The 14,036-nt window shown below is 37.1% G+C and overlaps 1 protein-coding gene across 1 annotated transcript; it reads left to right on the top strand.

The window, feature by feature from the left end:
• Positions 1-12,152: 12,152 nt before the first annotated feature.
• On the top strand, positions 12,153-13,263 carry LOC11407719 (putative disease resistance protein RGA3). The gene is made up of 2 exons (XM_024772916.1): positions 12,153-12,374; positions 12,472-13,263. The coding sequence occupies exons 1-2, from the start codon at positions 12,153-12,155 to the stop codon at positions 13,261-13,263; spliced, it is 1,014 nt and encodes a 337-aa protein (XP_024628684.1).
• Positions 13,264-14,036: the final 773 nt, after the last annotated feature.

Below are 14,036 nucleotides of genomic sequence, written 5' to 3'. Positions count from 1 at the left end.
TACTGGTAAGCCAACCCAAAAGGAATATTCTTCAAGAGTGGGGACCAACTGGTAGTCGGGAAACGTGAAGCAGTGACAAATTGGGTCGTAAAACTGCACCAAAGTCTCTAAAATTCCATCTTCGACCTTCACTTTGAGGAGGTCAAGTAATCTCCCATGACGTTCTCGAAAATCTCTTGGATTAGTCACATGAGATGCTAACTCCCTTAGCCTTGTCAAATCCGGTTTCTTGAAAGTGTACTTCTTAATACTCCTCGTCTTAGAATCCATCTACAATATTTACAAAAAATGCTTGTCTAAGTCCTTCGACAATTTAATGGATGAAAAAAATACATTTATGAATGAATGCATGGATGCATGCTTATGCTGAAGTACATAGAATACATAATGAGGTTAAGTCCACAATGTTGGAGTCAAAAGGTGACAACGCCATTTGGTAAGGACTATGGTTTCAAATTGTACCTGTATCACGGGTTCTACCAAGTTCCCAAATTACAACTTCCCTTATGAACATATCGGTGTATAGGACCGCTCCTAGTCCAATAACATCCATAAGTAAGTCTAGTTTGAGTGTAGTATCGCGTGTCGACCAAAGTCAAGACTGCTCTTGGTTTAGCCACCGCACTACGTCCTAAAAAAAAAGCCAAGATGGGTTAAGGGTGATCTAAAGGTCCTCAACGTTTAGCGGACTTCAAAAATAATAACGCCAATCACGACTGCTCATGACGACATATTATTACTTTTGAAAGACCTATGTTGAGTGGAGTTACATCACGTGTACACATATCGCAGGACCGCTCCTGGTATGGCACTATGATCGTACTCCGTCCTATCTTATGCTTCACTCAAGCCCGGGTGTAGGACTTATCTCACCACTCACGTAACAAGGTATGCAAGCAAATATGCACAAAGCATAAACAAATAGTACAACACAAAATAAAATAAAAATAAGGTGGGTTTAACCCGCGTAGAATTTAAGTCCCCAGTGAAGTCGCCATTTCTGTGCTCGCGATTTTCGGATATCAAACCATTAATTGATTTGAATCGTCGATCTTTGAACTCTCGATTTTTATTCGTGGGAAGGGAAAAAATGAGTAAAAACCCTCATCGAGACTTTGGATTCGGGGGTTGGTTATGCGAAGGGAAGGTGCTAGCACCCTAAGCATCTACGGTATTCCGTAGGAACCTCTTACCTAAATTATCTTGTGCTAAATTCATTGCTTATTTGAAAATTAACTACCTAAAAATCTAAGTGAAAGAATGGGGGAAGAAGAAGCATGTTTTTGGTTATTTTTATTTGATTTGGAAGGATACAAATCCCATGCCTATATACCCTTGAAGAGAAGGGATCAAAACCAATGTAGTTCACCTAAAAAGTTTCTTTTTGGTGGGTTAGGTTGATTTTAACAATTTTGAAAAAAAGGTTTTAAGAAGGGATAAGAGGCCTCAAGGCATGAGAGAAAATAAAGTGCGGTTGGTCAAATTTTAATTACAAGAAATCAAGTCTATTATGAATATTAATTCAATTAAGCATTTGATTAAGAAAATAAAAGGAAAAAGGACACTTGGGTTACAAGCCAAGGTTTATTAAGAAAATATTTTTGGAGTTTTGCCTATTTGATTTTTTTGGAAAAAATGATTTTTCTAAACTAACGGTAAAAACTAACATAGCGGTGCAACGTCGCAAGAAATAAACGTGAGGTGTCGGTGCAAGTGTCGGTGCTTGTGTTACCTACATTATTACATCATTCCTAGATACATTCTATGGTCTCAAGAGAAATATAATAATGAGAAATAAAAAATGCGCAAGATAAATTACATCAATTTCCTAATTATACACACTAAACAAAATTAATGACAATAAAATGACAAGAAATTAAAATATGCATGAGATGATTCTAAATAAAAAAAATGGGAATTATAAAATAAAAACAGTAAATAAAAATTAAAACAAACACCATATTTTTGTAGGTTTTTTTTAGATAATTTTCCTTTAGCAAAGGGGTGCAGAAAGTAAAAAACAGAGGTGTAATTAACAAAACTGTAGTGAAATTTGAAAACAATTGGGCTTAGGCAAAAACGGGTCGTGGGTGGGTCGGTTAGACCCGCCCGGTTCGGATTAATATAAATAGGGTGTAAGACCCATTTTTCTTCATTTTCTCAAATCCTTTCTCTCTCTTCTCTCTTCCTCTCACGTGAATCTCTCTTTTCTTCTTCTTCTTCTCCGGCGAGCTTCGCCGCTCCGGCGTGGTGGTCCGCCGGCCCAACAGGGCGGCGCCGCCGCGCCGGAGATGTGAAAGTTCTCCGTTTTCAATTTTTTTTACATTTTTAGATACCCTTTTTTGTTTTAAACACGAATCTAAACTCAGTTTTTTGAAATACTACCTTACAAACTCTAGATCTACAATTTTAGAACCGGACAAAAGAACAACCAAAAACAAACAAGCAACACGTTCACCAAACATTAAGAAAGAACAGATCTACATGATACATGAATTAGCGAAGCTTTACCTCTGATTGGATCGGAGAAAAAGCGAATTTAAACGAGAGGATTTCGATCTGCTGCTTGCTATGCCAGAGTCGGAAAACTCTTTCCCTCTTCCGAATATCCCACGAACCTGTTGTGTTGTTTATGAGCCTGAAACAAAAAAACAGATCGAAAACGAACGTTGGTGACAGATCCGAATTCGTTGTTGTTAGCGATGAACAATTTTCGGGTTTGGAATTAGATGCTCTTCCTATTATTCATGGTTCCTGGTAATATTTGGATGTTATACGATTTTGTGGTTTGTGAGTTTCTGGTGAATTTGTGGCTTATGGAAAATTTATGGATAAACATTCATGAATTGTTCATAAGGTGTTCATGGTATTTTTTGGATTTGATTAGGGTTTTGGATGATGTGACTGCGGTTGAAAAGTCTCTGTTTTTTCTGTTTGCGGCTAAGTTTTTTTCTTCTCGCGGCTGTTTTGTTTTTTCTGTCCCATTCTCTTTTTGCAGCCCTGATTTTATACCATTAGGGTTGAAGATAATAAGGAAATAACTTGCAGATTACTACTGAGTGGCTGGATTTGGCAACATTCATTTGACCCTATGAATCTGCCTAAAATGAGGCATGCGAAGAAGGAAAGAAAAAATATGGACCCTTGCCGGAAATTTTCGGACTTACTGACAATATTGGACAAAAACGGAAAATAAACATTCATGAAATATTAAAAAGAAATAACTGGCTTTAAAATTAAAATTAAAAAATGGAAATTAGACAATGCAAAATAAAAATAAAAAAGAAAATAATGGGAGAGAAAAGGGTCCGATTCAGAATAAAAATGAGGTATTTTAAAATACCTCCCTGCCGAAATTTTCACTGGATCATGAGATCGGCTAGAGTCAAACAACGCGTGTCCGTGGGATCCTTGGTCAAAATTTAGGGTATGACAGGTATGTTAGACACAAATGTGGATACATCTTTCAGCTGTCACGATGTGCTAATTTAATTTCTTCCATTAGACCAAACTTCTCGTTGGTAGTTTTGGCATTATGATGATGCATGTAATTAAAAAATTTAAATCATTGTTAAAGGCTTCGCTATATATAAGCTTTATTGTAAATTCTCATTGAGGTTGGTGGTTATTTTTGTGATTTTTTATGAGGTACGTCTCCGTTAATCTAAACTTTTATCCGCAAAAAACTTTAACATACATATGTACCATTTAGTTAATTAGATTAAATGTTTGAGATTTATGCTTCAACTAGTCAAAAAAAATTTATCGAAATGATTTGCATTGAAGAGGATAATATCGTAATTTTAAATTTATTTTCTTTTCCATCCGATACGTCTCTTCAAAAGAACGACTAAAATTTGTTGAAACTAGTATGAATTTTCGGTGTATGATTGAATGGACAAGAGTTGTGTGTGTATATATGTATTTAATTTTTTGTATAGGAAGAGTTGTGTTTATTAGAAGATGAATTACTCATAGAAGAGTTATGTTTTTTATATATCAAATTTTTTAAGTTGATATATAATCTATGTTTTGGTGCCTCCATTATTTTCAGGTTTGAGTTCTAATAATTGTGTGAGATTTTATGTTTTTTTATTTTTTGGTTTTCCATCTTTGTTTGTGTTGTATTGTTATCTTTAATTTGTTTCAAGTTTGTACTTTGTGTTTGATGGAATATTTGATAGTGACTCATTTTGTCGATACTTTAATTCGAGTAAGGAGTGTATTGTGGTTTTCATCAAATTCAATATTCTTTTTTTATCAACAGTGGTTGAATTGGTCATTCAAAGACCACGTATAGTCGAAATGAGCAAACGCTACCAACAATTTCTTCTTCTTCGAGGATTGATGCAATTAAATACTGTGGATCTTTCATTATTCTTTACCATTGGTCAACTGATATGTGCATCTAGCATTCTGCACAGCATAATTATGATCTAAAGAAACACAATTCTTATCAAGCTCCTTTTTTCCTGCTTAGAGTATTGCAAATCAAAACAGATAAATGCGTCTCATCAATTAGTCACATGATCTCAAGTGATAACAACAATATGCAGAAAAAATTTCTTCAAAAGAAAACAATATGCCAAAAAAAAATGCACAATGATGTGGTGCATAATTCAACCAAATTATACCAAAAAAAAAAAAGTAACAGATAAAGAGTAATGCAAAGTTCTAGATACTATTTGTTAGACCATATCTCTCAACCTTGGGAATCGGTTGCTCCAAGGCTTCTTCATCATCTAAAGATTTTCTTGTGTGTGATTCCTCCTTCTAAACATGTGATTCTATAAACCAATAAGACAGAGATAGTTAAAACCAAAAGGATCCAGTTTGGGACCATTCAAACTATTTTCTTTAAAAGTAAAGAAAGATGAAGATCAAAATTAGAAACATGCATATATAACAATGCTAAACCAATAAGACAGAGAGAGTTAAAACCAAAAGGAGAATGTTTGGGACCATTCGAACCAAAGTTATCTGTGAGAGTTAACTTAAAATCAGAAATCTGGAGCATCGTGCCACGATGGAGAGGCATCGCGCCACGATGGTTGAAGCAAGATTCCTGGGAAGCTACTGGAAAAATCGTGCCACGATGGTCGCGCTGAAGATAAAAATAAAACGTATTTTCAGTTAGATTTGTTTCAGTTTTATAAGGGTTTACTTTCCACTATAAATACAGCCTTGTATCAGATGATAAAAGTGTGTAGAAAAAACAAGGTTTAGACCAACAAACAAACTAGGGTTTATAGAGAATCTCTCTTGACAACAACTCTAGGGTTGGGATTGTTTTGATTCACCTTGAACAAAACACTATTAGGATTGAGTCTCTTGGTCACGGGAAGAGGCTGGGACTTGGGTAGAATTAGGTTTGAAGACTGATTCTTGAAACTCATTATCTCTTTGTAAAGAAACTCATTCATTATAGTGGATCGGAGAGCTGCTCTCTCCCCCAGACTAGGTCATCATTAGACCGAACTGGGTAAACAAATATCTTGTGTTCTTTCTCTCTCTCTCTCTCTCTCCCCTTTATCTCTTGCTGTTTTTGTTTGGATTATTTGCTACCCGCTTGATTTGATTACTTGGTATTAATTTGCTCCACGCATCAAGTTTTTATTGGTGTGGTTTTTCTCAACGAATTCACAACAATTGGCGCCCACCGTGGGGCAAAGGTCAAATCAATAGCCAGGTATCATGGGTTCGAAGTGGGATATTGAAAAGTTCACCGGTAGTAACGACTTCAGGTTGTGGAAGGTGAAGATGAGGGCAATCTTAATTCAACAAAAGTGCGTTGAAGCACTAAAGGGAGAAGCACAAATGTCTGCACATCTGACACCTGCTGAGAAGACGGAGATGAATGATAAGGCGGTCAGCGCTATCATTCTGTGTCTTGGGGATAAGGTGTTGAGAGAAGTATCAAGGGAGGCTACTGCTGTGTCTATGTGGAATAAGCTTGATTCATTATACATGACCAAGTCTTTGGCACATAGACAGTGTCTGAAACAACAACTCTACTTTTATCGTATGGTGGAGTCAAAACCTATAATGGAGCAACTGACGGAGTTCAATAAGATTATTGATGATTTGGCGAACATAGATGTTAATCTGGAAGACGAGGATAAAGCCTTACACCTATTGTGTGCTTTACCTAGGTCCTTTGAGAATTTCAAGGATACTATGCTTTATGGCAAAGAGGGCACTATCACTTTGGAGGAAGTTCAAGCAGCTTTGAGAACCAAAGAGTTAACCAAGTTCAAAGAGTTGAAGGTTGATGATAGTGGAGAAGGCTTGAATATCTCAAGGGGGAGAAGTCACAACAAAGGAAAAGGGAAAGGCAAGAATTCCAGGTCAAAGTCTAGGTCGAAGGGTGATGGCAATAAAACACAGTACAAATGTTTTATTTGTCATAATCCAGGTCACTTCAAGAAGGATTGTCCGGAGAGAAAGGACAATGGAGGTGGAGAATCATCCGTTCAGATTGCAAGCAAAGATGAAGGTTATGAGAGTGCTGGAGCACTAACTGTGACAAGTTGGGAACCTGAAAAGAGCTGGGTCTTGGACTCTGGGTGCTCTTATCACATTTGTCCAAGAAAGGAGTACTTTGAAACGTTAGAGCTGAAAGAAGGTGGAGTAGTTCGCCTTGGTAATAATAAGGCTTGTAAAATTCAAGGTATGGGCACTATCCGACTCAAAATGTTTGATGATCGTGATTTCCTTTTGAAGAATGTGAGGTATATTCCTGAACTTAGGAGAAATTTAATATCCATAAGCATGTTTGATGGTCTAGGCTATTGCACTAGAATTGAACGTGGTGTGATGAGAATTTCTCATGGTGCATTGGTTATGGCTAAGGGGTCTGAAATACAAGGTCTATATATTTTAGAAGGATCTACCGTAATAGCAAATGCATCGGTTGCTAGTGTTGACACTCGGAACATAACTAAACTTTGGCATTTGAGGTTAGGTCATGTCAGTGAGAGGGGTTTGGTGGAGCTAGCTAAACAAGGTTTGCTAGGGAATGAAAAATTGAACAAGCTAGATTTCTGTGATAACTGCACATTAGGCAAACAACACAAGGTGAAGTTTGGAGTGGGGGTGCATAAATCTAGTAGGCCTTTTGAGTATGTTCATTCGGATCTTTGGGGTCCAGCATCGACGAAGACACATGGGGGAGGTTCATATTTCATGTCTATCATTGATGATTATTCTAGAAGAGTATGGGTTTACATTCTGAAGAAGAAAAGTGATGCTTTTGAAAAATTCAAGGAATGGGATACACTTGTAGAAAATCAGATTGGTACCAAACTGAAAGTGTTGAGAACTGACAATGGCTTGGAGTTTGTTTCAGAACAGTTTAATGAGTTTTGCAGGAAGAAAGGTATAAAGAGGCATAGAACTGTGGCATACACACCTCAACAGAATGGTCTTGCTGAAAGAATGAACAGGACTCTGTTGGAGCGCGTGAGGTGTATGCTGTTAGGAGCTGGATTGTCCAAGAGTTTCTGGGGAGAGGCTGTTAGTACTGCAGCATATTTGATTAACAGATGTCCATCAACAAGGATAGATCTCAAGACACCTATGGAGGTTTGGAGTGGAAGACCGGCAGACTACTCTAACTTGAAAGTCTTCGGAGCTTTAGCGTTTGCCCATGTCAGGCAAGACAAACTTGATGCTAGAGCTGTGAAGTGTATTTTCATGGGTTATCCTGAAGGTGTGAAAGGTTATAGACTGTGGAAGATGGAACCTGGAGAATCAAAATTTATAATAAGCAGGGATGTTACTTTTGATGAGACCCGAATGGGGATGAAGTGCAAAGACCTGGATACAAGCTCAGAAACGGGGACAAAGAAACTTCAGTTTGAGGTGGAGCCTATCACTGATGAAAGGGAAGAGGAGGATCAGACTCCAGTACCTGATGAGGGTGAAGGCCAAGAGATAGTGAATCCTGACTATCAGCTAGCAAGAGATAGGGAGAGGAGACACATTAATCCACCTAAGAGATACGGTTATGCTGACCTTATTTATTATGCTTTGAATGTGGCTGAAGAATTGCAAGACTCGGAACCAAAGAACTTCAGGGAGGCATTAGAAAGCAATGAAAACAAGGACTGGCTGAAGGCAATGAATGAGGAAATGCTTTCATTAGAGAAGAACCAGACTTGGAGACTTGTTTCATTACCTGAGAATCAAAGGGTAGTGGGAAGCAAGTGGGTGTTCAAGAAGAAAGAAGGTATACCAGGGGCCGAAGCACCAAGGTATAAGGCAAGACTTGTAGCAAAGGGCTTTACTCAGGTGGAAGGGATTGATTACAATGAAATCTTTTCACCGGTAGTAAAACATTGTTCTATAAGGGTACTTATGGCGATTGTTAACATGTATGATCTTGAGTTAGAACAAATGGATGTGAAGACCGCATTTCTACATGGAGAGTTGGAAGAAACTATCTATATGCAACAACCAGAAGGTTTTGTAGAAGACAATACAAAAGTGTGTTTGTTGAAGAAATCTTTGTATGGGTTGAAGCAAAGTCCAAGGCAGTGGTATCGTCGGTTTGATGAGTTCCTAGTAAAGGCTGGTTTTGTGAGAAGCAACTATGACAGTTGTGTTTACATGATGAGAAGGAATGAGAAAGTCATTCTCTACCTTCTCCTTTATGTAGATGATATTCTTATGGCAAGTTCTGACATGCAAGAGATTCAGAAGCTCAAGGAAAGATTGAATGATGAATTTGAGATGAAGGATCTTGGAAATGCAAAGAAGATTCTTGGTATGGATATCATAAGGGACCGGAACAAAGGTGAGTTGTTCTTATCTCAGCAGGGGTACTTGAGGAAAGTGGTGGAGCGGTTTAGAATGAAAGATTCTAAAGTCGTTAGCACTCCTCTTGGTCACCACACTAAGCTATCTATAAAGCAGTGTCCTCAATCCGATGAAGAGAAAAGCAAGATGGAGGGTACTCCCTATGCAAGTGGGGTTGGAAGCATCATGTATGGTATGGTTTGTAGTAGACCGGACTTATCCTACGCAATCAGTGTGATAAGTCGGTTTATGGCAAATCCGGGTTAAGTGCACTGGCAAGCTTTGAAGTGGGTTCTGAGATATTTGAATGGATCTTTGAGAGGTGGTCTAAGGTATACAAGGTCACAACCAGGTAGGGATGCTTTGGAGGGATATGTAGATGCGGACTATGCAGGTAACGTAGACACTAGAAAATCTTTGTCAGGTTTTGTGTTTACATTGTTCGGCACAGCGGTAACTTGGAAGGCAAATCAACAATCAGTTGTAGCTCTTTCAACAACTCAAGCAGAGTACATAGCCCTTGTTGAAGGGGTCAAGGAAGCCATATGGTTGAAAGGTATGATTGGAGAAATGGGGATTAGTCAAGGATGTGTGAAGATACATTGTGATAGCCAAAGTGCCATTCATTTGGCAAATCATCAGGTGTATCATGAAAGGACAAAGCACATTGACATTCGTTTGCACTTCGTCAGAGACATGATTGAGACTAAGGAGATCATGGTAGAGAAAGTGGCATCGGAAGACAATCCAGCAGACATGTTCACCAAATCATTACCAAGATCAAGATTCAAGCATTGCTTAGACTTGATAAACTTCATTGAAGCATAGATGAAGGATTGGAGAGAGCAGCAAGGTGATTGATGGTTAAACTGACATCATCACTAATTTGAAGTCAAGGTGGAGAATTGTGAGACTTAACTTAAAATCAGAAATCTGGAGCATCGTGCCACGATAGAGAGGCATCGCGCCACGATGGTTGAAGCAAGATTCCTGGGAAGCTACTGGAAAAATCGTGCCACGATGAAGCAGGGTCGTGCCACGATGGTCGCGCTGAAGATAAAAATAAAACGTATTTTCAGTTAGATTTGTTTCAGTTTTATAAGGGTTTACTTTCCACTATAAATACAGCCTTGTATCAGATGATAAAAGTGTGTAGAAAAAACAAGGTTTAGACCAACAAACAAACTAGGGTTTATAGAGAATCTCTCTTGGCAACAACTCTAGGGTTGGGATTGTTTTGATTCACCTTGAACAAAACACTATTAGGATTGAGTCTCTTGGTCACGGGAAGAGGCTGGGACTTGGGTAGAATTAGGTTTGAAGACTGATTCTTGAAACTCATTATCTCTTTGTAAAGAAACTCATTCATTATAGTGGATCGGAGAGCTACTCTCTCCCCAGACTAGGTCATCATTAGACCGAACTGGGTAAACAAATATCTTGTGTTCTTTCTCTCTCTCTCTCCTTTATCTCTTGCTGTTTTTGTTTGGATTATTTGCTACCCGCTTGATTTGATTACTTGGTATTAATTTGCTCCACGCATCAAGTTTTTATTGGTGTGGTTTTTCTCAACGAATTCACAACATTATCAAAATTGGAACTTTACTTCAAGTCGAAAGGGAGTAGCAAAATTGGGACTCGTAAAATCGCAAACAAAATCGAAGGATTTTACTCAAGGAATTTTGTAGAATTGATGTAGGAAAGCAAAGTCGGGACTGGTAACATCGCAATCAAAATCGAGGATACTACTAAAACAAAAATAATGTTAAATATATGTTATAAATTGCATATAGTCATAAATGAGTAAAGTTCAAAGTTCATAAAATACATATACATAAATTGGGGGAAGTGAAGGAATGAAAAATTTTGGCCTCTTGGGTATTTATAGAACGGGTCATGGATTCAAATCTGGTCAATTTACGAACCGGGTCAAAAATTGACCCTTATAAAAAAAATTAACAAAATCCTTCAAAATCCATCAAAATCCTGCGATTTTGAATGGATTTCAGATTTTGTGCGATTTTGATAGGATTTTGCCTATTTTTGGGACATGAATTTGAGTCGTTGAAGCTTCGCATAGTCGCAAAAACTAGGATTTTGAGACTTAAGTTGGATTTTTTATAACAATGATTCGAACTATTTTCTTTGAAAGTAAAGAAAAATGAAGATAAAAATTAGAAACGTGCATATATAGCAATGCCAAAACAATAATAAACAAAGTAATATGGTTTGATTTGCGTAAAATACATCAAATTCTTAAAGAACGGTTCAAGACAATTTCAAGTATGGGATTGAATAGCCTTTTTACATGATTTTTTTTGACACATGTACAGCCTTTTTACATGATGAGAACAAAAAAATACAGAAATAAGCAATTCAACGTTAAATCATATGAAACACAATCAAACCCAGATTTGTAATCTTCGAAATTAAAAAAAATGAAACAAATAGATTGAGCACTTGGAGAGAGGTAATTAGGTCAACAAATTCAATATGTTGCCATGAGTTGTAACCAATATGGAGATCCATATGATTTTGAGATTTTGATTTTGACAATGGGAAATAATCTAACGGTTCTTCCGATGAGGTGGCTGGACGTGGTGGCCATGAGTTGAAACCAATTAAGTTTGTCATCCATTGCATCCTTTTGTGTAAAAATCCATGTTCAATGTGCTTCTTGTACCAAAAGAATGAATAAATAGTTATCTAAAAGCCTAGCTGTGTCTTTATGTTTCAAGTGATGCTGCAAATATTATTCATTTATGTCAATATCTTTGTACCAAAATTACCTTATAAAATATTCACCATCTTTGTGCATGTAATTGTTTGGAGAACAAACATTTTGATTTAGCCATTAATTAACGAATACTTACTTCTTGGATGCTTAAAAAATATGTCTATGTTTAGTACAATAACATGAAATTGTTCTTAAACATGTAGTTGTATCTCTTATCTTGTTGGTCAGGAAATTTAGCTCGCAAACAACTTGTTGGTCGCATTTTGTAGTAGTTGAAATCGGTATTCTTAGTTATTTGTTTTTTATTCATCTATTGCTGATCTTTATGAGTCAAATATGCACCAAACAAAGTATATGTTTTTTGAGAGAAGTTGCTGGAAGCAAATCTGAGATCAAGGCTGCGGTTTTGGATGCAGAAGAACAACAGCAGGGCCCCAACAACTATAGAATTAAACTATGGGTGGAGAAGCTCAAAGATACTCTTGATGATGCTGATGACTTGCTTGATGATGTTTTTACTGAAGACTTGTAGCGTCAAGTACTGACAAAAGACAAGAAGGCTAAAAAGGTTCGCATCTTCTTATCCTCTTCCAACCAGCTTCTCTTTTCGTTTAACATGGCTCAGAAAATTAAGAAACTTAGGAAGCGAATTGAGGGTCTTAACGTTGATAGGAAAATTTTCAATTTTACTAATCACACTCCTGAGAAACGAGTTATGAGGCAGAGAGTAACTCATTCCTTCATTCGTGAGGAAAAAGTCATAGGAAGAGACGACGAAAAGAAGGATTTGATAAAGTTATTGTTGAACACTGACATCGATGTCAAAGGAAATGTTTCAGTTATTTCCATCATTGGAATTGGAGGACTTGGAAAGACCGCATTGCTCAACTTGTGTACATGATAAGACCGTTCAACAACATTTTGAATTGAAAAAGTGGGTGTGTGTTGCTGACGATGATTCTGAAGTGAAAGGTTTTGATGTAGAAGGTATTGCTGCTAAGATCTTAGAATCTAAGACTCGTGATGAGATGGATCAAGTGCAACAAGAACTCCGTACAAAAATTGACGGAAATAGATATTTGCTCATTTTAGATGACATGTGGAATGAGGAGCGTGAAAATTGGCTTCAGTTGATGACACTGTTGAGGGATGGAGCAAAAGGAAGTAAAATTGTCATAACTACAAGGAGCGAGACGGTGGCCAAGATAAGTGGAACATCTTCCCTCTTCTCTTTAAAGGGTCTTGATGAAAAACAATCTTGGAATTTGTTCAGTCAATTAGCTTTTGAGAATCGAAAAGAATCAGAGAATCCAATTTGGGTGTCAATTGGCAAGGAAATTTCAAAAAAATGTTCAGGGGTACCTCTTGCTCATAAAAGTATTGGAAGTTTAATGTTTTCTATGGAAACTGAGAAGGATTGGTTGAACTTCAAGAACAAAGATCTTATCAAAATTGATGAGCAGGGTGGCAATAAAATTTTTCAACTTATCAAACTAAGTTATGATCATCTACCCTTTTATCTGAAAAAGTGCTTTGCATTTTGCTCTTTGTTTCCAAAAGACTATCGAATTGAGAAGAAAAAGTTGATTCGACTTTGGATTGCACAAGGTCTCGTTCATTCATCCGATGAAAGTACAAATTTAGAAGATAATGGTGATAAGTACTTCTTGACTTTACTTCATAGATCTATCTTTCAAGGTATAGTCAAAGAACCCCTTGGTGACTGATCTGTCTAGATTCATTTCTGGAAATAATTATGTCATAGTAAATGAAAAGGAGCAGCATATTGAAAAGGGAACCCGTCATGTCTCTTTTGGCTTCGCGTTGGATATTTCATGGCAAGTTCCTAGTTCTCTTTTGGAGGCAAAAAAACTAAGAACATTTCTATTGCCACAACGTTGTAATGCACATTTCTTTGATGTCCAAGCATCCATGGAAGAATCTGCTAGTAATTCAATCATATCAAGTTTTAAGCAATTTCGTGTATTGAATCTTAATCACATCATTACAAAAAAGATCCCGTCTTGCATTGGTATGCTGAAATATCTGCGCTATCTTGATCTTTCTCACAATGAACAGATTGAGGTGCTTCCAAATTCTATAACCAAATTAATTAACTTAGAGACTCTCTTACTCAATGATTGTTTCTGATGGGTTTACAAAGTATGTGAATGAAGGAATGAAATAAGAAACAAGAGAATATAATGGAATTATTCAGAATAGTGATAATAAGATCCAATAGTACAGGAATTATGAAAGTTTGTAAAAGAAGATAACAATTGATAGTGACTACTAACAATCCCCAAAAGCACGCAGGCTTCCCCGTATCACCACAGGTGACCCCACTAAATCATAACAGAAAGATAAATGCCATATTCCTTCTCATTCCTTGTACTTATATAATCAGCTTTCTTTCTACTCACGCATACTTCATTGCCACGTTACCCTTCTTTGCTCCTTTTGTCCTTTTCCTAGTGTAAACCTTCCAAACTCTTGAAAG

This window comes from Medicago truncatula, chromosome 8 (genome assembly GCF_003473485.1).
Source record: "Medicago truncatula cultivar Jemalong A17 chromosome 8, MtrunA17r5.0-ANR, whole genome shotgun sequence".
NCBI classification, from domain to species: Eukaryota; Viridiplantae; Streptophyta; class Magnoliopsida; order Fabales; family Fabaceae; genus Medicago; species Medicago truncatula.
Note: the sequence above shows the minus strand (reverse complement) of the source record. Positions and strands in the feature narration are given on the sequence as shown.

Excerpts from the sequence above, each read along its gene's own strand:
- LOC11407719 (XM_024772916.1), top strand. The coding sequence starts at position 12,153 with ATGGCTCAGAAAATTAAGAAACTTAGGAAGCGAATTGAGGGTCTTAAC. Across the intron at positions 12,375-12,471 it reads ATGTCAAAGGAAATGTTTCA|TGGGTGTGTGTTGCTGACGA; the intron begins GTTATTTCCATC and ends GAATTGAAAAAG.